The sequence below is a fragment of the Astatotilapia calliptera genome, chromosome 20 (genome assembly GCF_964374335.1).
Source record: "Astatotilapia calliptera chromosome 20, fAstCal68.1, whole genome shotgun sequence".
Taxonomy (NCBI): Eukaryota; Metazoa; Chordata; class Actinopteri; order Cichliformes; family Cichlidae; genus Astatotilapia; species Astatotilapia calliptera.
Genome location: NC_137441.1, coordinates 31,278,583 through 31,304,771, shown reverse-complemented (window position 1 = coordinate 31,304,771; position 26,189 = coordinate 31,278,583). Strand labels below are relative to the sequence as shown.

Here is a 26,189-nt window from a genome sequence, read left to right as displayed (position 1 = left end):
ATTTAAATGAAATGGGTAAAAAAAAACAACAACGACAAAACTTTGCATACTATCCTTATTTATTTCTGAACTTCCTCAGTATTGTGAGTATTTGGATATTTTGTCCTCTGTCTGCAGAAATTCAGGAACCTAAACTTCACACCAAAATATGTTATTCTCTCCCACAGAAAACACAGCTTTCTGCATGAAATGCTTCGGTTATTTATCCATGGGCCATATTCGCACGGTGGCCACCTAATGGCTAGTCTGGCAAGCCTCACAGGTCGCTTTTCTTTTCTTGCAGTTTCTTCTAACTCGAAAGGGGGCTTACAGACAGGTGGCAACTAGCAGTAACGTGGCAACCATTCATTCATTCACTTATATGCATAACAGGCAAAACAATCATTAGTCATGCATTGAGACAAAGAATTTGATTATCCGTTTTTCATATCCATAATGTTACTAAAACACATCATTGATTCACAGCTCTTTAGTTGAGTCTACAAAAAAAAGGCCAAATTAAACACAGTTTGACAGGCATTAAATATTATAAGACTTTTTTCACCAACAAGGTGAAATTAGAGGAAAACGTGACATATGTCAACATGGTGTGCAGTGTGTCCTTAAGAAAACTGAGGAAACTGGACAGTGAAGGTGAAAATAAGTATTTTTATGTCATGTCATGTTATGTCTGTAGGACATGAATGGTAAGTCTTTTTCCCTTAAGGAATGAAAGAGCATGCCTAAAGAAGTTCAGGCTGTGTTGTCATAACAAATATTGACTGTCAAGCTCGTTAGGATTACGCAGACTTTGTTTTTGCCTTTATATGTTATATATTTTCATACCTATGCTTCAATAAAGTCTGAAAGACTGACCTTTGGTTGGGAAACCTAAAAAAATCCAAAGGTGCAGGAGGTAAAGACGGTTCAAAATCGAGCAATAATGGCATGCAATGACATGCACTCTGATGGTGTATAATGTATGCATCACATTAAGTGTGCAGCTTTCTTCATTTTTATGCCCGATTGGAAAAAAAAAAAAAACCCCTATATGCTTTAACAGTGTGTGGTGTATATGTGCACTTTGAGAGAAATAAGGAAAAAAATACTTTTTTTCATATAATATTCCGGTTTGACCATGAGGAAATGGGGAAAAAGCAACAGGAAGCTGGAAACAGAGAGATGAAATGATGCTCTTATCTCAAATCCTTAATAGATCACACCAAACATGATTTAAAAGATGCACAGGGAAAGGTTTACAGAAAGCTTCACTCTCTTTCAAGGTGCAGTGCAGCAAATGCAGCGATGCAGAGCAACAAAAAAGATGATATTTTTCATTGTTTCTTCAGCACTCCAATATTATCAGCCTTTTGATATAGTGTACGTTTGACTTCGGTGAGCTGAGCTGAAGATTTAACGATCAATATGAAGCACTTGGACCACACTAGACCCACATATTCAGCGATTTCAAAAGCGCATTGATTCAAAGGGCATGAACAGTGACCGAAAAAACACATCTACCTCCCTGATAAATCAATTTGACTAAAAAAATGACATTTTATATTTTCAGAGCTGCAGACTGACTGATCTCTCCCCCTACTGTTAAATGTGTTTTTTATCTTAAACCTGTAAATTTGAAAAGCATTTCTTATAAAATCCTTAGAGCAGAAATCTCTCTATACCTTTCACTTAAGTGTGCACTAACTGAACCAGTGTTAATAATAATAATAATAATAAAAATACATTTTATTTGAAAGCGCCTTTCAAAATACTCAAGGTCACTGTACACAGTAGAATAAAAGCAACATAAAAGCAAGCAGTTTACAGAATCATAAAAGCATAAGACATAAACAAATAAAATAGCAGAGTGGAGAGGTTATGTGGGATAAGCTATTTTGTACAAGTGGGTTTTGAGTTTGGACTTAAAGAGTGAGAAGGAAGAGATATTTCTTAGATTAGGAGGTAGGGAATTCCAGAGTCGTGGAGCAGAGCAGCTGAAAGCCCTGCTCCCCATGGTTGCAAGACGGGGGAAGGGACGGAGAGTGAAAGGGAAGAAGAAGATCTGAGACAATGAGATGGGGCGGTGATCTTAACCAGATCAGAGAGATATGGAGGAGAGAGATGATGAATAGCCTTAATAAATGTGTACAAGAGTATTTTGAAATTGATGCGATATTTATATTGGAGCCAATGAAGCTGCTGCAAGGCAGGAGTGATGTGGTGGACAGAAGGGGTCCTGGTGATGATACGAGCAGCAGAGTTCTGGACGCGTTGGAGCATGTGGGTGGATTTTTGAGTAAGACCAAAAGGAAGTGAATTACAATAATCAATCCGGGAAATAACAAGGCTATGGACAAGAATGGCAGTGGCATGTGGGGTGAGAAAAGGACGGAGACGATTAATGTTGCGCAATTGAAAATATGCAGACCGAGTAACATTATTAATGTGTGAATTGAAAGGTAAAGTACTGTCGAGGATGACACCCAAACTTTTCACAGAGGAAGAAATGAAGACCGGTGAGTTATCGATAGTAATAGAGAAACTGTTGGTTCTGGATAATGTTGATTTAGTGCCAACCAAGAGGAGCTCGGATTTATTACTATTGAGTTTGAGAAAATTAGAAGAGAACCATGAATTTTGTTCAGCTAAACAGAGGGTGAAGAGCAGAATCAGGTTTAGTGGACAGATAAAGCTGCGTGTCATCGGCATAACACTGAAAATGGATATTGTATTTACGGAAAATATGTCCAAGCGGTAGAAGGTAGATAATGAAAAGAAGGGGCCCTAGGACAGATCCCTGGGGCACGCCAGTGGTCAGAGGGAAGGGCTGAGAAGTAAAGGATTTGAGTTGAATGACCTGAGTGCGATCAGACAGGTATGATTTAAACCAGGCTAGTGGAGTATGGGAGAGACCGATAGAGGCTAGCCTACTGAGAAGTATAGAGTGAGAAATAGTGTCGAAAGCAGCACTCAGATCGAGGAGAATAAGAATGGAAAGTGAACCGGAGTCAGCTGCCATAAGAAGATCATTGGTTATTTTTATAAGTACTGTTTCCGTGCTATGGGAGGGGCGAAAACCAGACTGGAACTGTTCATACAGATTATTATTATTAGTTAATTGTGAGTGGAATTCTTTTCTCAAGAATTTTTGAAAGGAATGGTAGATTGGAAATAGGCCAAAAATTCTCAAAATTATTGGGATCTAGACCAGTTTTTTTCAATATTGGGGTGATGGCGGGAATTTTGAGGGAAGAAGGAACAGTTCCAGTGGTAAGTGAAGAGCAGATGATGGCAGATATGAGGGGAAGCAAAGAAGGTAAACATGCCTTAACCAAAACTGTAGGAATGGTGTCTAGCTGACAAGTAGAAGGTTTTGACTTGCAGATGAAATCTGAAATATCAGTAACCGAGGGGAGCTGGAAAGCAGAAAAACAGTGTGATGGGAGATGAATTACACAGGAAGAGCTAAATGGAACATTGGAAACCAGTTCTTGGTGTATTTTGTGAATATACTCAATGAAAAATATCATTAAAGAATCACAAAAGGAGGATGAGTAAAGATGAGCAGGTAAAGAATCTGGTGACCTGAAAGAAGAGTTGAACAGTGAAAACAGTATCTTGGTTGAGTCATCTTTTGAACAGATAATGGTGGAGTAGTAAGCAGATTTTGTTTGATTAATACACTCCTTATAATACATAATACGATTATTAAACATTTCCTTGTGGATATTCAGACCAGTTTTTTTTTATAAAGGTGTTCAAGTCTGTTCAATCATTAGCAGTATTTTGATCATTTCATAATCTTATAAAAAAAATCTAATGTAATCTGAAATGACCAAAATACCCTTTGGATAACACTTGAAACTTGAGAGAGAGATGAAGAGATCCAGAGATGAGGAGTAAATGAGTTCAAGGTATTTGTGGAAATTGTTATTTTAGCTCGACATGATGGTATTCACAGTTAAAAAAAAATAAATAAATAAAAAAAAAAAAAAAAAAATATATATATATATATATATTTTTTTTTTTATTATTATTTTTTTTTAAATTGTCAAGTCATACCTGAGCTCAGTCTGCATCATATTTCTATGCTTTTTTCCCTCCATACCGGCTTAACCTTACTATCGTCATCAAACAGCTGTCATGGTTTACTTCTTCCTTGGCATTTATTCCACCATACTCTTAGCCTTTGCCTGGGTTTTAAATGTCGGTGAGGGCCTGTCAAAGGTACTATGCAGGGAAGATAAAACATTTTCACGAGGCTACTGGGCAGCAACGGCTTGAACTTGGCAGATAAGTGTGAGCTTTGAATTTATACATTATTCAAAAAACTGACATCTGTGTTCCCAGTGCCAAAGGCTGCACCTCGGGCGAGTTTGAAAAATTATACGTTTGCAAGGTGGCAAAGAGTTATGCGCAGTTAAAAACAGCCCTCATGTTTTACCAATCACCTTAGGTGGGGGACAGGGAGCCAGGCTGTTATTTGTAGCCTTATAAAACCCATTTTAAAAAGTGAGATGACTAATCTTGCCGTAATGACAGCACCACCCCTGGAACTTCAGCTCCCAGACACATCTGTGCTCAATTACTGCAAATAATTCAACCAGCAAACAGCATCTTAATAGGTGGGTGGTGGAGTGATGGCAGAAGGAACGGGTAGAGGCCAGGGAGGAGCAGAGATTGAAGAGTGAAGTGGAAAAGATGTAGTTTGCAGAAATGGGAATTTTATTGTATGTGTGAGCAGAGGAGAATCTCAAATATTTCAACTTTTTTTTGCTAAGAGAACTTTATTATTCGTCTTGAAGTAGCAATTGTCATTCTTGGAGTGTTGGGTGTCTAAAACTCTTCATGCATGCACGAGTGTGATGGACTGAGAGGACAGCAGAAGTTGACTGTACACGTCTAAGTGACAAAGTCATTTTAGCAAACACTTTTATGTGAGTTAACCTGGAGCAATGCATTCAATATGCATTCACTGCATGCCACTGGTGGGAACCAAAAACTATATTAGAAACCACTGAACCTCACATGAAATCAAATGCACTCGGGTTATAAAAATGCTAATATTTATGTGTGTGCATCAGTCTCTCAGTTTCCTTACAGTGTAAGGAGTGAGGAGTAAAAGTTGATTATGTGTGTACTGGGAAGGATTTTGTGGACTTGTTGGTGTTGTGTGCGGCATTAATCCTTCTGGTTCCTACACACATTGCAACCTGTAATGCCTGTCGGTCTGTTTATGTTAATAAGTTTGCACTTCAGTCACATCTTGATTGACTGAGGTGACTTTCAGCTTTAATTCAAACCATTTTCAAACATAGTCCCACATTTCAGAGACTTTCACACTGACATGATTTTAATTTTTAAGATTGTTTTTATTACTTGGATGAAAATCCTTAGTAGACAATGACTTGCAGACAGTGAAATTTAGAACCCATGAACGTCACCGACCGCTGCAGCTGACTTCAGCCTTGTAGTCAAAGCTGAAATGCTTGCTCTGTTGGGTGGAGATCGGGTCATCTTGGCCTTTGAAAAATATCCAGCTTAGTTGCATTGAGAAATGTTTGCAGTTTGCTTTGGGTTGTTATCCACTTGCAGTGCAAAGTGCTGTCAGTGTGACCAGTGTTGCAGATTTAGCTTAACCTGAGCAGAGAGTATAGCCCATTTCACAACTTCTCCAGCTACTTCTATCAGCAGTCACATCATCAATAAACACTCATGACCTGGGTCCACTGGCAGCCATACCTGCCGTAACATTGTCTCTATCATGCTTGACAGATAATGGGGAATGCTTTGGATTATGATTTCTTTCTTTACGTTGCCATACTTTTCTTTTTCTCCCATTGCCTTGGTAAGTTTCTCTTGCTTCATCTATCCAAAGAATTCTTTTGATTGTAGATTTTGATAACAATATGCCTACCTCTTTTGTTTTGGTTTTATTAGCCAAAGGAATAATTATTTGTCCCACTTTACTCGTCATCTGTGGTCTTTTAGGTCTATTGGTCCATGAATTTATAGATCCAGAATATAGATTTGGCTGCTGTCCCTCTGATAGCTTAATGATAGCCTCACTCAGTTGCACTGACACCTTATGACCTCATATTGAAAGCTGCAGTGAACAGTTACCAAATGCAAGTTTGGCACTTGGAACCAACTTCAGATATTTTATCTGCACAATTTACCAAGGAATAACGGGGGAACAGGGCTCATCTGTCAGTTAATTGTCGAATTAATTTTGAGCTTCTAAAACTGGAAGACTAAAAATGACTGTAATTCCTAAACAGTTAAAGCAGTACTTCTGTGAAACCCTTTGATTTATAGCTGAAAATCTGCACTTGAATCGCAGCTTTATTGATTTAAAGTCTACCTTGGTGGTGTGCGGACTCAAGATTACCAAAACTTTGTTGTATCCAAATACTTATAGTGCAAACTGCATATCATACAAATGAATTGTTCTTTGTATTCATTGATCCTTTTACATGTTATTCATCAAGTTAAAACCGGTGGTTGCTTGTTCTTCTCCTAGATCCCTCTCCCCACCAGAGGCAGAAGCCCCCGGCTACCGAACTCTGTTACAAGACTGAAATCAGCAGTCTCATGGACTTCAATTCTCCAGATGCCTCTCTGGACAAAGGTAAGACTCTAATCAGGTGAAATATGTTTCATTTCCTGCGCTTGCTTTGCTGTTAAAGCTTTGGTGGATGTGAAAGTTCATATAGATTCGCCCAAATACACATATGCAAATATAGTGTATGTACACACACATGCAGCTGGAAATGCATTAAATCCATAAACATGTCAGGTTCAGGGTCTTTAAGATGTGCACGCGAGGATTTGTAATGCAGTAAGCGCATCACTTACTCCCCCGTCTCAGCAGTGTCGGCTTGCATTTGTCAGAAATGAGAGTGTGTATTACTTAAACTACTAAGAACTGATTCCACCATGTTGTTTCAAGTGTACTATATTATTTAAGCTCTATGTGTTATAAAAAGAGATGCTTTTTTAATCACTTAAACGAGGTCAGAAGTTCATAGTAATTATAATATTATGCACTTAGAAGCAATTTAGAAAATGATTGTTTTACTTTTTATTAAACGGTTACCCAACTTCAGCTCATGCTTCACCGTCACCACAGTCTGCCCTGTGTGTTTAGTCACTTGTGTCACCGAGAGCCATCTGGAAAAGCAGCCTATTAACTTTAAAGACTGTATTTATTCCCATGACGCTTATCTGACTGGGTGGTCAGACGGGTCTCACATTAGCGCCAGCCGCTCTCCAGACAAACACTTTTAGTAGTTTGTCTGGAGTCCGTCTCCATGTTCCAGCACTTTCATCACTAAAGCTTGGAGTCTTTTATAGAAGATCAAAGATGTTAAGTACGGCGTCAGTCCAGAAGTGTGTCCTGACTAGTGTGTCTTGTAAAGTTGCCAGTTCCAGTATGGATCTTTATTGTCATCCAGGCAGCCGCCCAGGGCCTTTATTCATTAGAGCATCCTGCTTAGGGCTTTATTTGAATGCCAGGTCTCTTGTCTCTTCCTAATAGTGTGTGCCAGTGTGGCGATGGTACTGAGTGCACTCACAAATGGTCACACAACAATCATTTTTTGCAGTTTCTTGTGCCTGATTACAACTGTAAGGTACTTTTACTTTTGTATTTCTGTCATTCTTCACTGCATTCACCGACAGCTTAATAAATTATTAACACTTCAATACTGTAAACATAAAATACATGATAACATATAAACTCTGCTTTTGAGACTCAAGCGAGCAGATATACTGACAGATTCGGTCATATTTTTAAACCTTTTATATGTGCGTCACTCCTACAGAGCATAAAGCAGCTGGTCCTTTAGTTCTATAGACATTTCCTGGGTGCTGTAAATGTGCAGACTCAGGAAAAAGCACGTAGGCACACCAAACCCCTGCAGTGGCCAAGGCCACGTATATCACCACAAGTTTCATCAGAATGAGAACGGGGATCTAAGAGGCTGTGCTATGAGAGAGAGAGACAGGGAAGGAGAGGGAGAGACCAATGTAAGCAGTGAGTGCTGGATCATAATGAAGACAGGTGCTGCTTCGGCACATTAAGTGGCACTGATGTCACCAGCCGGGCAAGGCTTGGTATGTGCGCCACATTAGATAGGAAGGTCAATGCGAAGGAGTCAAACAGGGCTTCCAGGGAAAACTGGCTTAGGAGGGAAGGACAGACAGGGAAGGGGGAAGTGGAGGATAAAAGAGTTGAAGAGCACTGCAAGGAGAAGGAGAAAGACTAGGTGAGGGATTACATAAGGAAACGTTATTGCAGGCATATTCTGATTAACACGAGAAAATCAACCGGTGAAGCGGGCGGAGACAGAAAAGAACAAACGATTAATAAAGCACGGGAGAATGTGAAGCTGTGCGTGTGGGGGGGTGACTGTGCAGAGCGGTCTCTGCTGAGCACTTCCATTTTTCTCATGTGCTGACACTTTCCAAAACACCTGCCCCAATCGAAGCCCTCTTACAGCCAGTGGGAGAGTGGCAGCTAAATTGCCTTCAGCAACAATATCCAGGCCTCTCCATTGTAATTTACACACATCAGAAATAGCTACTCAGAAATGCTTAGACACAATTGTCCAAGAGTAGCTAGGCTTGCCATTTTAATGTGACTCATTTGCATAAGTGCAGTAACTGGACAGAGCAATATTATTATGTTACATGCTGTATGCCATGATCACAAGGTCGTGGCCAGTTTTTACATAATCCGGCTAGTATGACCAAAGAAAGGAAGGGAAATGGTAATTTAGACTTATTACTCTGGACATAATGATTATATCCCTGTAATGGAGTTTTGAGCTGTCGATCCACAGAAATGTGATCTTATGAATCCTAAGAAAATTGTGCCGCAGTTTGCACAGACAACGATCTTATCTGTGTGCTTGTGTGTCCTCTGGCCTTCCTGTTAAAAGCTACAGAGAGGTTAAAGCTGACGGAGGGAGCAGAGCAGCAGTGAGACTGTCTTCGGTCTTTGTCGCTTTCTAACGGCTTCATTAAAGGAGGCTTCTGAAAAGTAGAACTCAAAGGTCATGAAGTCTAAAAGCTGGATTTCAAAGGGTCTAGATACTTGTCTGCTGTGAAGGGCTTTATTTAAGCAGTCTTCAAAGGAAATACTGTTACAGGGAAAAAAAAACCCCAAATATGCATATCAGTACATGTGGGTGTATGCCTACGTGTGTGCGCCAATGTGTGTGCATGGCTGGCTTGCTTTAACAAACAGTTTAAGAAGAAAATTCAGTAAAACACAAGCTTATATTAGACCATTTACCAATAAAAATCCTGTTTTGTTCTTCTTTCTACATCCCACAGAATCCAGTCAGAGGCAGGCTGTATTTGTCTAACCTGTTGTCATATTTAAATGACTGAAATGTCATCACAAAACAACATAAATTTAGTTGTAAAGCTGTGATGTTTAGTTGTTGCTAGTTCAGTTCAGTTCAGACTGAACCCTAGTACCAGAAATCCAGGTTAGCCAAATAAAGCTAATCTCATTGAGTATAGTTTCTTGGTCTGAATAATGAAGTTCTTATCAATGACCAGCAGGGGGCGACTTCTCTGATTGCATCCATAGAGAATAGGAATGAGGGGCATACTGTAGCTTCAATGTTGATGTATAAGCTGCCACCATGTAAGAAGTTATCTTAAATAGATTCAAGTTGTCAGGTGAGGCCAGCAAGTTTGGTTAGCAGTTGCAGTCATAAACTGAATGGGCGCAACACACAACACATATGTTGGTTACTTAGTGCCAAGCAACGGACTGAGTTACTAAACAACTAAACAAATCTGAAGCACAGACTTCTGGGTGGTCTTTACCACTCAACAAGCCATAATATCATAGATAATCCATTAAGAGGTTAAAAAAGGGATCCAACAGGAACGTTTGTGTTGGTGTTAAGTTTCCCCTCCGCCACCCTTCCCTCTAGTCACATCTGCTTTCAGAATCCCAGATGAAAATCTGTGACCAAAGACTTTATAGCAGGGCTTTTGTTGGTTACAGTACAGCCATCTGTTTTACTGAGTAATGTAATAGCTAAGACCTTTCTCAAAACATTTTTAAGATGGGTTTAAAGAGTTCTTAAGAAAAGTGTTCAAGGAGTGTAAATTAAAACCCATTGCGTTAGCTGTGGCGCTACAAAGATTTAGATTTCTGCTCTTGCCAAATAATCAGACCGTTTATTAGTTTAATGCAAAGTATAAGAGCCACAGACAGCTTTTTAATGAGTTTCCAGTTCACACTTCAAAACTTTATTTTGCTACGACACTAACGAATATTGTGTTTTGATTGATAAGGAAATATGAATTCATTTTAAAATGTGTCAAAAACATAACATGTAGATTGATGAATGGATTGATTCTTGTGTAGCACCTTTCTGCTGTACTTGAGCAGTCAAAGAGCTTTATACAAACTGCCTGAGTCACCGACACACGTGCTTTTTTCCCTACACCTTAGTGCTTTCTCGCTAACATCCACACATTCATACTCAATGTATCAGAGAGCAGGTTTTGGTTCAGTATCTTGCCCAAGGATACTTAGGTGTGCAGACTGAAGACTAGAGATTGAACCACCAACCTTCTGATTAGTAGATGACCTGGCTAGATGACTCCTGAGCTACAAACAAACCCAAATAGAAAGAAACTTAGTTTGCAGGTTGTCTGTCATCACCTTGAGAAACACTCAGGTGTGCTGTGCCATCTACTCAAACCTGTAATGACCGAATTAAATGCATGTTTTAAAAATTTCATTCCAGAATTTAAACGCTCTGTGCTCTTAATCAGATTATATATTGTCTGACTCCTTCTGAGATGTTTCTCTGTTTGTTTTGCAGTCTTAAAATCCACACCTACACCTCATTAGGATTTGGATTTACACCTTAGCCTAGCACTGTGCCAAGGTGATACTAAATGTGTGTGTGTGTTTTGTTTAATTTCTAAATTGTACCTTGGATCATGAAATGAAATGAAATGAACAGCCAGCTGGCCACCTTCAGTTTGTCCTTCAAAACGTAGAAGAAAACAACGTAATGAAGAAATAACCCTCTTCTGTTAATCAGCTTTCATATTAATTTCTCAACAATTAGAAACCATATTCTTTTAAGCTCCTGAAATCAAAGCTGATGGTCATCACTTCATCCTATATCTGCAACACGAGCTTGGTTTGGTCCCTCTACTTAAAATAACAACAGTTGTGTTGTTCAAGATAATGTGGGCCAAACTCTAGGTTTAGACACAATAGGTCAATAAAAGTACTAAGTAGTCGTTAGAACTTCATGCAAAGTTTCAAGTTACAATTTTCCATTTGAATCTCTGTCCCCATTTTGTGTGCTTTGCCTGTGGTAAAAAAGAGTAAAAAGGTGAGGTGTGTGGAGAAAATTATAGGAAAGAAGCAATATTGTCTTGAGGTCACACATTATAAACACTTATGTTTCTTTGTTACAACCCCTGGGTTACAAATGTATCCAAACATTTGGGCATTTATGGGGAAATTACATAGTTTGTAGATTTTTTTAAAGTGAAACCCCTGCACCAAATGGATTTAAAGGGAACATTTAGTCACGTCCGCTCAATCACTGTAATGCACTATGAGGCAGGTCAAGAACTGTTGTTAAGAATCATTGATGGCGACTGCTGAGCTGATAGTCCCTCATACTTATGGTAACAACCATGCACTCCTCCACCTGACCCTACTGATTTGTACACATACCAGATGGGCTAAAATGTTTCGGCAGCTGAGTCCCCAGTTCCACTTCTTGTGGCCGGACAAATAGAAAAATGCAAGAAATAGTGCCAAAAAAGCCAGTGATACACAAAAGCATATGTGCAGCAGAAGACACACATTGATTAGCTTGATTTTGTTGTGGATAGTGCTGCAGTGCTGAAATTTTAAGCAGCAGAGAACAGCGCTGCAGCAGTTTTCTGCTGTACGTGAGATCATTTACCCTCTGCAGTGTTTTACAGTGGCTCAGACTGCCGTGACAACTTTATTTCTGAGACATCTCCCTCTATTACTTTTTGTATCACATTCTGCTTAGAACCGTCTTCTCTTTACTTGGTCTTCTTCACAGTTCACTACTACTTTTAACTCCATTAGTTCACACTTTGTGACTTATGGACTGATTTAATCCTGATTTATCTGAAGGTTGTTGAGAAAGACCACGGAGAGAAGGAAAAGGGAAAGTGAGAATTTATGAGGACATGAAGTCCATTAACACACGCACTGTGTGTTGTAACAAAGGCCAGTTTGGTGGACTTTGTCCGCACCATGTTGCTGACATTAGAGATCTATACTTATATACTGTGTACGCACACATACTATATGTACACACATACATGATTTGAAGTTTTTTGCTTGCTTTTCTTTGAGTTATTGTGCCAACCTAATTCACTGCACATAGACAAAGAGACTGGTTGCTCTAATTATTTTTAATTTAAAGGACTGTGCTTCGAGGTAATCACCTCCAGGCATCCAGGACATGCAGAAAAGCTTCTTTCGCATTCATAATTTCACATAAAATACAGGGAAATCACTTTATCATCAGGCAGTGGAGCAATGTGTATCACAGATAGCTAATTTTCCCCATGTTCCTCAGTCCCTGAAGAGTGATTTGATGCTGTCTTAATGTAGTGTAAATAGCCAGTGAATGCCAAGTACATTCTTTTAATTAGGAAACCCAACAGAGCTGTTGATTAGCACTTTGTCTTCATAAGTGTCTGAGTTTGAGCTACAGTTGGATCTCTTACTAGTAACCTTATAGTCTTCTAGCATGTCCCAACAAATCTTAAGCAAGAACAGTATAATAAAAATGATGTATCCAACTTGCTTGCCTTTGTTTTATATGGTAAAACCCAATCTAATTGCCAGTTCATTTCACATTTCAAGAACAGCAGAGCAATAATTTCTTTGGTACTGCACTGAGGTCCCCCCCACCCCATGTATTTCTTTAAAATTATTGTAGAAATTTTTACAGCCAACATCTGTACACGATAAATGACTTTTCTCCAGAGCTGGAAGCTGAGTCATGTCTCATCCGTAGATTCATTACACACTGTGCAGAGGTACATGACTTCCTTTATAGCTACTTTAACTCCATCTTTCCTCTTCACTGGCATTAAAAGGTATTGGTTACCATCCTGTGGAATGGGATTACGGCTGTACAGGAAAAATAAGTTACAGCAAAAAATCAGTGGCTCGATTCCAATTGTGTGGGACAATATAACTCAGGAGACTTCTTCCCACGCATTGCTGAACATCCTTGTGTGTTATCATGAAGTGAAATCACATTAGCACATGTTCACAGTACAAAGTCTTGTATTTGATGTGGCCTCACAAAAAATAGTGCCTCTATGTGCCCATGTTGTCAGTATTTATGCTTATTTAATTCAGTTGAGTTCATTTTACTTTGTGCTTTATATGTGGATAACATAGGCTTCTGCCATAGATGTTAATTGACCTTGAAATATTTCCAATAGAAGTCGGGGGGTGGCAAGGTGGTGCGGTATTTAGGAGCCCTGCTCCACACCAGGAAAGTCTGGGGTTCAGATTCAGTCAGTGGGTCCTTTCTGTGTGGAGTTTGGATAGTTTCCCCATAATTGTGAGGCTTCTCTCTGGGTTCTCCTGTCTTTCAGTCCAAAAGCATGTATAGCTTAGGTTAAATGGTGATTCTAAATCAGCCGTAGGTTTCAATGTGAGTGCGAATGGTTGTCTGTCCCTCTGCGTTAGCCCTGCTGTAGGCTGGAGATCTGTCCAGAGTGTACTCAGAGTGACAGCTGGGATAGGCTCCAGCCCTGAATTGAATAAACAGAAGAAAATAGACTGGTGCAATAGACATCTCAGACACTTTTGTGATATTTGCTCTTTGTAGTAAAATGTACACATGGGCTTTTACAAACACGTCTGTAAAGTAAGTCTTGTGATTTGCTATTGTTGAGTCCAGAACATACTTTATGGATGTCGTATAATAAAGAGCAATTCCGTAGTTATTGTTCTATATTTGATCACATTTCACGCTGCATTGTTTTGCCATGTTTGATTTCTAATTTGAGCATAAAGTAGACTTTTAAATTATGGTTTAAGAAGGTTTTTGACAACACACCACCAGGAGGCCAGTAAGGTTTTTAAAATGCATATAAATAAATAATTCATGAGATTAACAGTGAGAAGAGAAATTTTAAATCCTTAAAATTTGACTTTGAATCACCTGATATAATATGAATTTTGTGCAAAGAGTGGCATACAGAAACTGCTGATTTATTCCTAATTACTATGTGGAATGAAGGGGAAATAACTTCAACATCCTCGTTGTTATTCTCTGATTAGTCTCTGTTCTACTGTTTTGTCTTTTTTATGACTAATTCCCTATGTGTGCTTTAATTGTAGGAAATACTTTTATAGTCATCGTCATCATTCTGCTCATTTGTAAAGGTCTTATCTTTTCCTTGCGGAAAGATGAATAAACCTTAATTAATGCATGGGCTTATCAACTTTCTTTAAAATCTCAGCTCCTTCTGTCTAACTACTAGGCCATCAGCATTTCTTCACTCACCGTCCTGCCTCAAATATCGTGTCACTGCAAGGGTGGTTGGACAAAAAGAAAAGATTACAAATGGCACGCATCTGTGTCTGCTTTAAGTCACAGTGACTTTGTACACATTCCTTGTCAACCAGAATATTAACAAGAGGCATATAAAATCAATGCAGAAGGCTTTAAAAGACTGCCTTAACAATTCAGTGTAAACACATTCAGTTTATTACATTTTAAAGTGGATTTATGTTTTAATCCAGAAATGACGACAATATCCTGTGAACATCCCACAAATTTGGTCATAAATCCAAACATTATTGTGTTGCCTAAGCTTCTACTTTACTCTGCAGAGCACACTTAGTTTGCACTGTTCAAGTTGCTCGACAACCACAAGAAAGAAAACTCACGTGATATTTTTCTTGTGCAAAAGTTTCCCACAGCAGCAGTGGTTTTAATGGTGCTAAAGATCTTTTTTATGATCTAAGTGTTATTTTAAAAGCATTAGCTTACTCAAGCCTCGGGCGAGTCAACAGGCCTGGTTTTGTCCAGCTTGCTGGTATTGGATTGCACACAAATTAACACCCACCTGCCTGTAAGACTACACCTTGGCTTGGCTCTTTCCCTCATTGGTGCATCTCTGTGTTAGAATAATGTGGGAAAATCGTAGTCATGGCCCCTTTGAGCTCCTCCTTCATACCTAGTTAACTATTTGAGCCAAGTGGGAGGGGCCTAATGCACTGTATCATTGAATTCATGGGAGTAGCCTTGAACAGGTACACTTACAGGGGAAAGACAGAGGAATAACTCCTGGATTTATTTCCTGGTGTCAACTGAGCCTGACTTTAGGGGATGAAAATTAAAGAATGACAGGGTTTGAGTTTGGGAAGCTGAAGAAACAGTAATTTTAGGATTTGGTCTGTCCTGAAAGTCTCAGGACGCACGTCAGATCCTGGAGTCCTCTGGTGAACTCCCCTCGGGGGAGGGGATGAAATCAGACAGGGAGCAAGGAAAATCTGGTGAGTGAATGGAACAAGTGCAGCAGCCAGAGTTAGACTGGAGTATGAAGTGCGTTTCAGTCATTCAAAGGTCTTACACTGAAAAGACAGTGTTTCTTTGTGTTTGTCCTGCTTGACGAAATTTGCCAGATCGCCGGAGATTTGTGGTGCTGTTTAACATGAAAGCACATCGTGCTGACATGTCGCCTGGTGCCATACGTAGTCAGTCACCTGTTTTAGTGTTAAGCCGTTGGGAGACTTTAACCTGAGATGACCTCAGAGTAGCTGCTATTGTTTGAGTTTGGGAACAGACATCCTTGTTTTACTTTTCCTAGCTGACTTGCATGGAATAAACTTGAAGAGATTTTATTCAACCTGAAATCAAAAGTCTAAAAATATGACAGTGATTCACACTATTATATTAGTGTGGATGTCTCAGAACAGGGTGTGACTGAGGCTTTGCTACTTGCGGATAACTAGATAACAGTCTTGGAAGTTTGGGGAGCTTCACATAACCTTCTTTTCCATGTAAACAAGGCAGTGTGTTGTGTTTCTAATGTAAATGCTGCGGTCTCAGATTCTTAGTTGCCACTTTACTCTGAATACACGTCTTTCATTAACACAGGAAATTTTCGCCGCATCAGCGAGGACGGTTTCTGACTATTTTAACTGAAGAGTATTGAATTACCTTACATCTGAAAAATGCTGCAACTGTGGGAAGAACTATAGATGTTTCCCCCCTCTTGTTTTGCTTCCAAATACCTGCATTGCATCTCCATACTGGTAGCTGAGCGGCTTTTCAACCTTGGACTAAAGATATTCCAAGCACAGAGGTAAAAGTTCACATAACAGAACAGATTAGCAAAGCTTGTTTTCGTTCTTATATATTTTTCAAGCGTGTCATGTAAATCTTCTTAACCTCAAGGTGCGGTTGTGACACAAGAGGTGCATTTACGCTAAAAGAAACACCTAGAGGATATGGAAGGCCGTCTTTGCCCAACCCTTACTATCCCAGGTGTGGTTATGTATTTGCAATTGTGCACAGTTACTCAGCTTTCCGTCTCAAATTTCTCCAGCGTGCCCTGTGATTACCACGTAGGTAATTTGCGGCCGGTTTTTGTAAACTGGAATTGGACAGCATTAGTCATGCAGCCGTTTCTACTTATAACCATAGCAGCAGATTTTGTGTGGTCGTAGCTGTTGATAATTTTTATAGCAGCACAATCTTCTGGTTTTGATCTTCTCGCCACATCAAACCTGTGTTCTTTACCTCTGCCAGCACTCGACCATCCACACCCCCAATCATTGCAGATTACACCGCTCATTTTTGTCTCACAGTTGTCAGCCAGAGAGAAAACATGTGCTTCAGAGGAGTGACATGATTGGTCTTAACCCCGTAGATGGGTACTCTCTATAAAGCTAGCTGTAAAACAGGACAGGCTGTTGCTGTCTGACTAACCTGACACTCAGTAAGGATCAGGTGAGCTCTGTTTGTGTGCTGATGCCTGTATGTGCCTCCAAAGGCTTGCACACGTCCATTTATGCGTTTATGTCAATCAGTGCATTATGCCTGGGAGCCTGCATGTATTTTCAGTCAGCTCATTTTGACAGCGTAATTGTAGCTGATTTCTGTCCTAGTTATTTCAGCGCCCGTGCTGCAGGTGAGTGCAGCAAGCGGCTCTCGCATGTACCAGCCAGTTTCTTCCCGTTGTGGCAGACAGATGACAATTTGGAACAAGATACAGATAATCAGCTGCCTGTTGGAATCAAGTCAGGGATAATGGTAAAGAAAGTATAATAATCATGCGCCTTGGTAAGTCTGATTTGCCACTATCTTAGCGCGAGAGGTAATTTTGTTTTTCAATGAGGCGGTCTGATTGGGGCTTTTATTATCTTGCATTTATTTCTCTGTTTGAACACCTTGGTGCCTAATCACATTTACTCCACAGCATTAAATAAAAACTGAGATTAATTTGGCCGCTTGTTTTGTCACTGTCACAAATCAAATTGGTCCCTCTGTTGGGTGCTGTTTTCAGACACTGTCCATTCCTCCACAGCTCATCAAATATACATGGCTGGATGACAGAACTTGCTCTCAGTAAGTCACTGAAAAGGTGCCACACATTTGCAGTGACAGTCTTTTCAATCTCGTGGCTTTGTTTGCAGAAGCTGTCAGCTGAGTCGCTAGTCAGTTTGAAAACTGAATAAATGTAACTCCATAACCATTAGCTACATATTTCCCTCCCAGTATCTAATTAACTGGGATTGTTTTGGTGGCTCCATATCCTAATTTGGCTACCAAATCATCATTGTCATCTTGGCGTGACATTTCTAGATGGCTGTTTTTATTTTTGTCACTTTGTTTGTTTATTGGTGTGTGTGTGTGTCTGTGTGTGTGTGTGTTCTGTTGAAATTATAGATTGCTGGTTTTCACCACAATGGCAACCTGATGCAGGTACTCTGACTTTGTGTGTGTATGCGTGTGTGTGCTTGTAGACTCAACAGTTTGATGAAATATCCATGGTGACACAGTGTCTGGCCTCTCACATGGCCCAGACTATTAATAAGAATAGTGTGAGCCTTTGGGACCAAAGGTCATTTTTAACAATATGCGCACAAACACACATGCATGCACTTCACACCTGCTTTGTCGTAATAACAGCCAGACACCTCTTAGCTACCTGTCTCAGTTCATTTGTCCACCTAATCATTAGGAGGAATCATTTTCTTCTGAATGCTTACCTAAAAAACCCCAACAATATATCTCCAAAAAATGTATTCCTCCTGTGTCATTAGAATCTGATATGTTATCATCTAACTAGCTATCCCACTCATGCACAAAATTAATTCTTAATTTGTTTGCTGTGTGTTTAGCAGCAACACCCAGGAGAAAATAAAGTTCAATAGCACAGTGTTCATTCACAATGTGCAATAATATAATTGAACCAAAAGGAAGATAGTTGTAATAGATGTTAGAACACAAGTTAATTGTTGATAGAGACTTTTTCATATCATGACATTATGAATGGCATGTTTTTACATCTTATACTACCAGCACAGCTCATCAAGCATAAACATGACAGTTATTATTGCCTGGCCCGGTGCAACTAATTAACATGCTCATCGTGTCTGGTGTAAGCTGTCCAAGAATAAAACCACAAACAGTAGTGTATATCTAGCACAGCCACCTTAGCAAAGCACCAATTCATTATACGCCACCTTAGATAGCAGTGTACACCTAATTAGTTATCCCCATGAATAAGCAAATAGTGCACATTTCTGCAATTACAGTAACTTAGACTTGGCTCTGGTTGGACTCAGCAGCATTTATTTACTACCCGATTGCCTACTAATACAAAATGCTGGAGGACGATAAATAGTCTAATAAGGAATTTGTGGCAGGAGGATAGTTGCTAGCTTGCACTTTGTCATTTCTGCACGTTTGTGAAAGGATATACATTTTTGCACATTTGCAATCTTGGACTCCTCCAGTCGCTCCATCAGTTCAGGCTCTTACCAAGTAATCTAATCGTCTGTCCCTGTTGACCTAAGCCATCTTTCTTTCACGTGTCATGGAAATTCTGCTCTTAATTTGAAAAATTAAAAAAGAAAAATCAAAGAGCTCTCACATATATCTGTCCATCTGCGGTTTCTGAAGGATGATAATCTCACTGTTTGGGTTTTTAACTTAGATGACTGCAGCCTTTGAAACAAACCCATGGATTACTATCACTTTAGTACGAATACAGACTGTGAAAATAAGAGGGCTGCTTATGTAACTGTGTTAAAGGGCACCAAAATAAAGACCGTTTTAAATCTCCCCTGCCAAAGCCCCTCAAAGAAAACTGAGAGAATATGCATCTTTTTTCTTTTAGACACAGTTACATTGTAGTAGCTTCATATGCCAAAGTGACTGTATTTGCATTTTGCGGCTTTCTTAAAACTGTAGCCGGTACCATCCACAGTGACGATTTTAAACCGGCGGACGCAGATTGTGGTGGAATGCGGCTGAGATTACTGCCTATCTTTCTCTCTGATCATTTTTTTCCTAACCCCTCACTCTCACACAAGTTCGGCCCCCATTACTCCAAGGACTTGAAGCATGAAATGGGCTTGCCAGCATGTGGATGTCAGATTCTTGGATGTTGAAGCAGAGACTACTTGATCGACACTGTTGGAATGAAAGGCAGGAAGCCACGCAGTGAACGACATTGTCATTTATATGCATTTGAGTTGAATTAACAATGACAACCTGGAATTCCTGGAATTCGAACGGGTCGTAGTTTGTTTAGTGAAAGCAATCGATTGTGCACAGTGAACCCTCATAGGGGGTGAAACATTCTCATTTAACACTCACTCATTAAAAAATCAGATATTTTCATACTTTGCGAGGCTAAAGATCGCGGGGAGTGGAGGCTTAAGCTTCCATGCTGGTGTGGTTGTCAATAAATAGCAACCCCTATTCCCTTATGTCTTATCCTGAATACCAATCTTTCTCCATCATTGTCTCAGTTAATATATAATATTAGAGTTTGAATTCTATGATGGAGTGCCCCAAGGCAAGGTGTGATTTTAAATTTTTTTTCCCTTTCATTTTCATCAGCCGTGACCCTGTCATCTCCTCAGGCAACGCAGGGAGATTGTTCAGCTCATGAGAATTGACTAGCTAATCCAGAGCAAAGCACTGCCAGACAGAGCAGACACTGCAGGCCGCCTTCATTCGTCAGACTTAGGCATTACAACCGTCATGAGCCACTGATGAATTTGCTATCAATGGTCCATAAAACTGAGTGTGTGTGTCTGTGTGTACATGTGAGACAGAGACCCACAGAGTCTTTTATTAATGACTCTAGCATCTCATTTGAGATGAAAGGCATATAAATGCGGGCAGTCTGCCCTGAGTGATGTGTGTGGGACCAGATGGGAAATGTGCACGTGTTTTCACTTGCTTGAGAAGCTGCGTGTGAAAGTGACGTACGTCACCTTTGCTGCCCTTCTGGCAGATGTTTAACACCTCATTTGTACCTGGCGATCATACTGTATTTAACACTGAAATATTAAATAAATCATGGGTGACAGCTGAAACCACATTAAAGGGAAGATTTAGTCCCCTTTCTACAGTTTATGTGTATCAGCTGATACAATTTTCCTTTATATTATATACAGAGTTTCCACGATCAACAGCTGGGTTCTTTTCTTTTTGTACGTCATAAAAAAATCATTTAGCATATTCATGATCATGTAATTTCCCTGACTTTATGAATGCAAATGTTTCCTCTGTGTGGATGCATAAACTGCGGACTGATTTAGGTTAGGCTTAGTTGGTGTTTACTACAGCTGGGTCCATAAGTATTCGCAAAATGACAGATATTTAAGTTTACCTCTGTACACCACCACAGCTGATTTTATATCAGACAATCAAGATGTGATTGAAGTTCAGACTTTGAGCTTTAATTCAAGGGGTTCAACAGATGTATTGTTAAACCCCTTGAAATAGGAATTACAGACATATTTAAACACAGGCCCAATTTTCAGAGGCTCAAAAGTAATTGGGTAATTGACTGCCAAGCACTTTCATGGCCAAGTGAAGCCTTTTCCCTCATTATTCCTTGACAGTTGGAACAGATAAAACAAAAATCTGAAAATCATTTCAGATGTTTCAAATGAACAATCTGGTATGTTCTTAAAAAAAGGAATGCACTGGCCAGCTCAGCAACACCAAAGAAAAAGAAAGCACAGAAAACAACTAAGGTGGGTCATCACCTGGACAAGAACCCTTCACTCATCTAACCAAGTCAGTGACTCTTGAGAAGTAGGTGTCTCATTATCAGTCTACAATCACAAGACACCTTCGTGAAACTAACTACACAGGGTTTTCAAAAAGGTCCAAACCACTTGATACACTCAAGAACTCCAGATTAAACTTTGCCAGAAAAAAACATCTGAAAGAGCCCGCACAGTTCTCGAGGGAAAAACAAATTGTTTGGACAGATGAAACTAAAATGAACTTGTACCACTATGACAGGATAAGAAAAGTATGGAGAAGAAAAGGAACAGCTCATGGTCTGAATTTTGTGGCGGTATAGAGAGGAAGTATTACAAAAATAGGTGCCTTCAAATAGAAATGGATATTTGTGATGAACGAATCTCAAAAAATATATAGCATAATATAAAACAAACTGGCATACATATATATATATATGAACTATAAGGCTCTACTTTTCCCAGAGGACTCAGATTGTCATAGGAATGAAAGGTAAGATAATGGCTGCTTTTAAAGAGCAAACATGAATTATTATCCCACCATGCATTCGCTAATGTGTAGGGATAAGCACATATGAGTTTTTCCCGGTAAGTCTTTTTGCTGAGCTTAGATGAAACAAATGGCAATAAAGCATCCTTAGCACCACTGATTGCACAGGTGTTTCAGTATCTCTCATTTCTGATTTTCTGGCTGCAGAGCGCAGCCATTGATATGAGACTTAAGTGCTTTTTCCTGGAATAAAATCATTATGAGGAAATGAAACTCTGCTTGAGAAGGTGCATTAGCCTTAAGGGTATTGTGCATGTAGTTTCCCATGGAGTAACACTGCTGATCCTTATAGATTTTATAGGAGCCTAAGTGTTGCCCTGTCACAAAGACTTTAAAGGGAACACGAACATCAAGTCTGTGGGGCTTAATTTGTCAAAAGGGTTCAAAAATATATTATTTATATAGAAAACATTAGGTAGTTGTTAACTTATTAAACATCTGAGTGGTTTTATTTCTTGCTATGATTAAGCACTTAGAAATATGTGTGACATTTGGCAAAAGTGTTGGCAGGACTGAAAAGTGTTCAAAGAGCTCCACTGCTGCCCACAGAGCATCCACTTTGGCTTGTAATGGTGCTCACAATGCACATAGTTGTGTGCGTCAGTTAGATACAAAAGAATGAGTTTTATAACCTGCAGAAAAAAGCCCCCTTAATTGCATTATCGTAAATGTATTTGTTTTTAAATCTATTCAAAAGAAGGTTTAAGCTTTTAACCCAGCAAAGCATCTCTGAATGGATTTTAGAGAGCGTTTGTTTGAATGCAATTATTCAAGCATAGGCTATAGCTTAGCTGCCAAGCGCGAACAAATAAGAGGATGTGGGCTGTTGCCTTCCGTCACATTCTTGACCCCAGCTGCTCTTTCATTCCTTTTCTTATTTAACACATTCCTTATTTGGGTTGTTCCCTTAGTCCTGTGATAAAGTATGCTATGCTTCCAAACTACACATATACCTTTTCATCTAGGCTTACTGGCACTTTACAGCATTTTCCTGTCATACAGTATGGCATGTTCAAAGGGTTTAAAAGGATACGATTATGTTGCACTATGACTGGACTTGGGAAATGAGACATATTGGAGAAATCAAAGTGGCATAATAATAATGTGCTCAGTTACATAGTTAATATCAAATAAACATTTGATCTAGAATTTCCATTCTAAGTGTTCCTGGTCCAATATTTATACATGGTTCTCTGCACACAATAAGTTGGAGCCATTATGTTCTATGTGTGCTGGAGTAAAGCTGCCTGTCACAGTAACGACACCATCTTCTGTGCTGTACCGTGGGTCTGTATGTCCTTAGTCTGCAAGCTGGCTGAATGAGAATTCTATGGGAACAATTGGCCCATTAATTGATTTTGTCTCCAGTATCAGGCAAAAAAAAACGAACCCCACCTTGTCTTTTTCTCCCATTCACTCTAAAGAGGGAAAACCAATCTAAAAATTACCCCCCTCTAGACACTTACTGTCATTCCCTATCAATTTTCAACCTCCATTGCTGTTTCAGCCAGGTCCAATCTCAGCTGCCTCGTGGCCACAGGACTCTCTGACAGATTGCTGGACCCTTTTTTCAACTTTATTTTGTGAGGCTTGCAGTTTTGGCACAAGTGAGAGAAATGGGAACTGCAGCATGGAAGAAGAACACAGGAAAGGAGAGTAAGCCGATGATACAAAGAAAGGAGACAGAGAAAGATGGAGATGGCCTTGTATTGACATATAATCATCAACAGTAATCCCCTGGGAAACACGGTGTGTTCCTGTGGAAGGAGATCTACTTAGTGCAGTGGCTAAATAGTTCTTGTAGGCCCAGAAAAATAATAGAGTTCAAGACTAATTCAATTTTCAGAGGGTCTCTGTTCTACTCCAATTTTCATTTTCTTTTTTTCACCATTCATGAAGAAAGGATGATGGATTTTGTATCCCCAGAGAAGTTTTGGTGTTTTATGATTGTTTTCCACCATACCAAACCTGTCACACCTAGGCTGCCGCATTATTTAGGAAGACGGCTTGAGACATTTTGCTTAAATCACATAAATAGGAAATGACACTGATCAAATTCATAATTCAGTGGGACCAGCTGAACGTCAGCTGATGCATTGCTGCTTTTATGCAAATGCACACACTTTAGCAGTCATTTCCATCAGCGGCTGGGGATGGAGATTTTATTTACTGTTTCAATGAATCACAATAACTAGAGGCGAGTACGTTCAGGGAGTCTGAACACAACGACTGCAGAGATGGAGGGAGGTCAATAAATGCACATATTCCTTCACCATTCGAGTGAGAGACAAAGATCAGTCGTCATTAGCCCCGGTCTAATCCCTATGGCTCTTCACAGTTGCATAAAGCTTAAGTCAGAGATACACTTTAAACTGTTACTATTTAAAGAATTTCTGTTTACAATTTTGACTATTTCTAGGTAGAGAAAAAACATGAAGAAAAAAAATCCCAAGTTAATGCTTTTACTAGGAAAATTGAGAATGTGCCAGTGAAAAAGGATTTTGGTCTTAAAATCCAGCTTTGTACATTTGTCTTCTTTAAAGAATTCAGTAAATGCTGCGTTGCAAAAACCATTAAACTAAACGGTTCTCGGCACTTTATAGTTTCCTGCAATGTATCCTTCTGAGACTTGAGCGCATGTTTAGCTGCATGTTTTTAAGTCTCCAGCTATTTAGGATTAGTTGGACCTGATAAGTGTGAAAACTAAGCATCATTGTTTAACAGAAACTAATTTTTAAAATAAAGTCACCAGTGTTTAAGAAGGCAACAAATTGCTTTATTGACCAGAATGAATGTATGAAGTGCAGATAAGTCTAAATGTTGTATCCCTATATAAGGATGAAGGGTCTCAGGAGGTTAAAGCTTTTCTTTTTTGTGAGTTTAAGCTGACTAACAACTGGCAGATAAACCTGTGCAAAAGCAGATTGCATCAGTGTGTTAATCCAGTGAGTTCTATAAATGTATAATTCAGTTTTATTGCACCTAGGGAATGTTTGTATAGATCATATCAGAAAAGTAAGGAGATGCCCCATGGGGTGAGAAACATGAGCATTTAGACAAACACAAGCTATAAACAGCTCAGCTGTAGGCCCAATACAATTGCAAGTCCAGAGACTGAAACATTCAAAATATCAGGGAGGGTAAACAACCCCAGTACAGGGCAAGAAGAACATTTAAGAGCTGTCATAACTGATATTTACTTACATGTTCCTCTTGGTTATTCTGCTGTAAAACGTAATGTTCAAAATTGTATTTTTAATTTTGATTTAGCATGATTTAGAATGATGTAAAATGTGGTAACTCTCCCAGGGATGCTACTTTAGTTCTATTATCAGAGGATTTATTTACTATGAAGTTAAAGTTCAGCTGAACAGACTCATATGATTACATGAAAACCTAATAATTTACAGTATTACTTACTCTGTTATTAGACTGATGAAGCCCATAGTTTTCAGATCTTTTTATTTTCATTGTCTTAGTGTAAACAGCAGTGAGTTTGAGTGCTTCATTTGAGTGTCTGTTGAACTATAAAAGGCTATGCAGAGATTTTCTGGTCTGTTTCAAAGGCCATAAACAGCTTTTCTTTTCAGACCGCTTGTCCATAGTCTTGCTCTCCACAGCTTTACTGCTGGTTTGACCAATGACCTATTTCAGTTGTTCCGTCTGTCACTTGAGTCTCAAATGGATTATGTTTGCAAACCATGATTGGGTGCAAACTAGACATTCCATGTTCCTAGCTTTTGACTGCCAAATGCCAAGAGGCCTCAAAGCTTGCAGGGTTTGTGCCCCACTTAAGAACTCAAACCAGAGATAAATGGTTCCTGTTCATGACCCTTAGTGTTTGTAGACCACTCTGAATAAAAAATGTAAGTTTGATCTGTGGGTGAACAGCTTGGCAGCTTTAAAGGAGAAGAGGAAAAAAACACACCTTCAGCCACTGAAGGAAACCGTTTTCAGCAAAAAGCTCTGAAACACCAGACGCTAAACATAGTGGAGTACAGCTATAGAAGCAGATGTGTCCTCCAGGATATTCTGGTTGGAACAAAGGAAGAAAAAAAGAGGGAAAACAGAGGAGTAAATGTTGCAGTACAGTTATCAGCTTGCCAGAAACGTAAATCAGTCAGTCCAGCTGAATGATAATGTTGAGTAAATAACTGTTGGTCAGGTTTGCAAATTCCTCTCAAGGAGTAGATAAATGTTCATATCTTGTTACAACCTGCAAGTGGTCACTGGTGTTTGCCTGTGTGTGTGCATGCGTGCTTTTGTGTGTTTGTGTGTGTGTTTAGCTCTAAATTGAAATGGCAGTGAAGTAACAACCATGCTAACATGTAGTTTGGAAGAAGCAACCTT

General features: G+C 39.4%; 1 protein-coding gene across 7 annotated transcripts in view; it reads left to right on the top strand.

Annotated features, from left to right (window-relative positions):
* The window catches only part of kazna (kazrin, periplakin interacting protein a), a 187,244-nt gene that overhangs the window by 122,610 nt on the left and 38,445 nt on the right, over positions 1-26,189 (top strand). For 6 of the 7 annotated variants that reach the window (XM_080295669.1, XM_026153316.2, XM_080295670.1 and 3 more), the window contains one exon: positions 6,503-6,610. In XM_080295669.1, the coding sequence (XP_080151795.1) occupies positions 6,503-6,610 (108 nt within the window). Of the gene's footprint in view, positions 1-6,502; positions 6,611-15,298; positions 15,548-26,189 lie in introns of those variants that run through there. The other variant, XM_080295673.1, reaches the window with a different exon arrangement.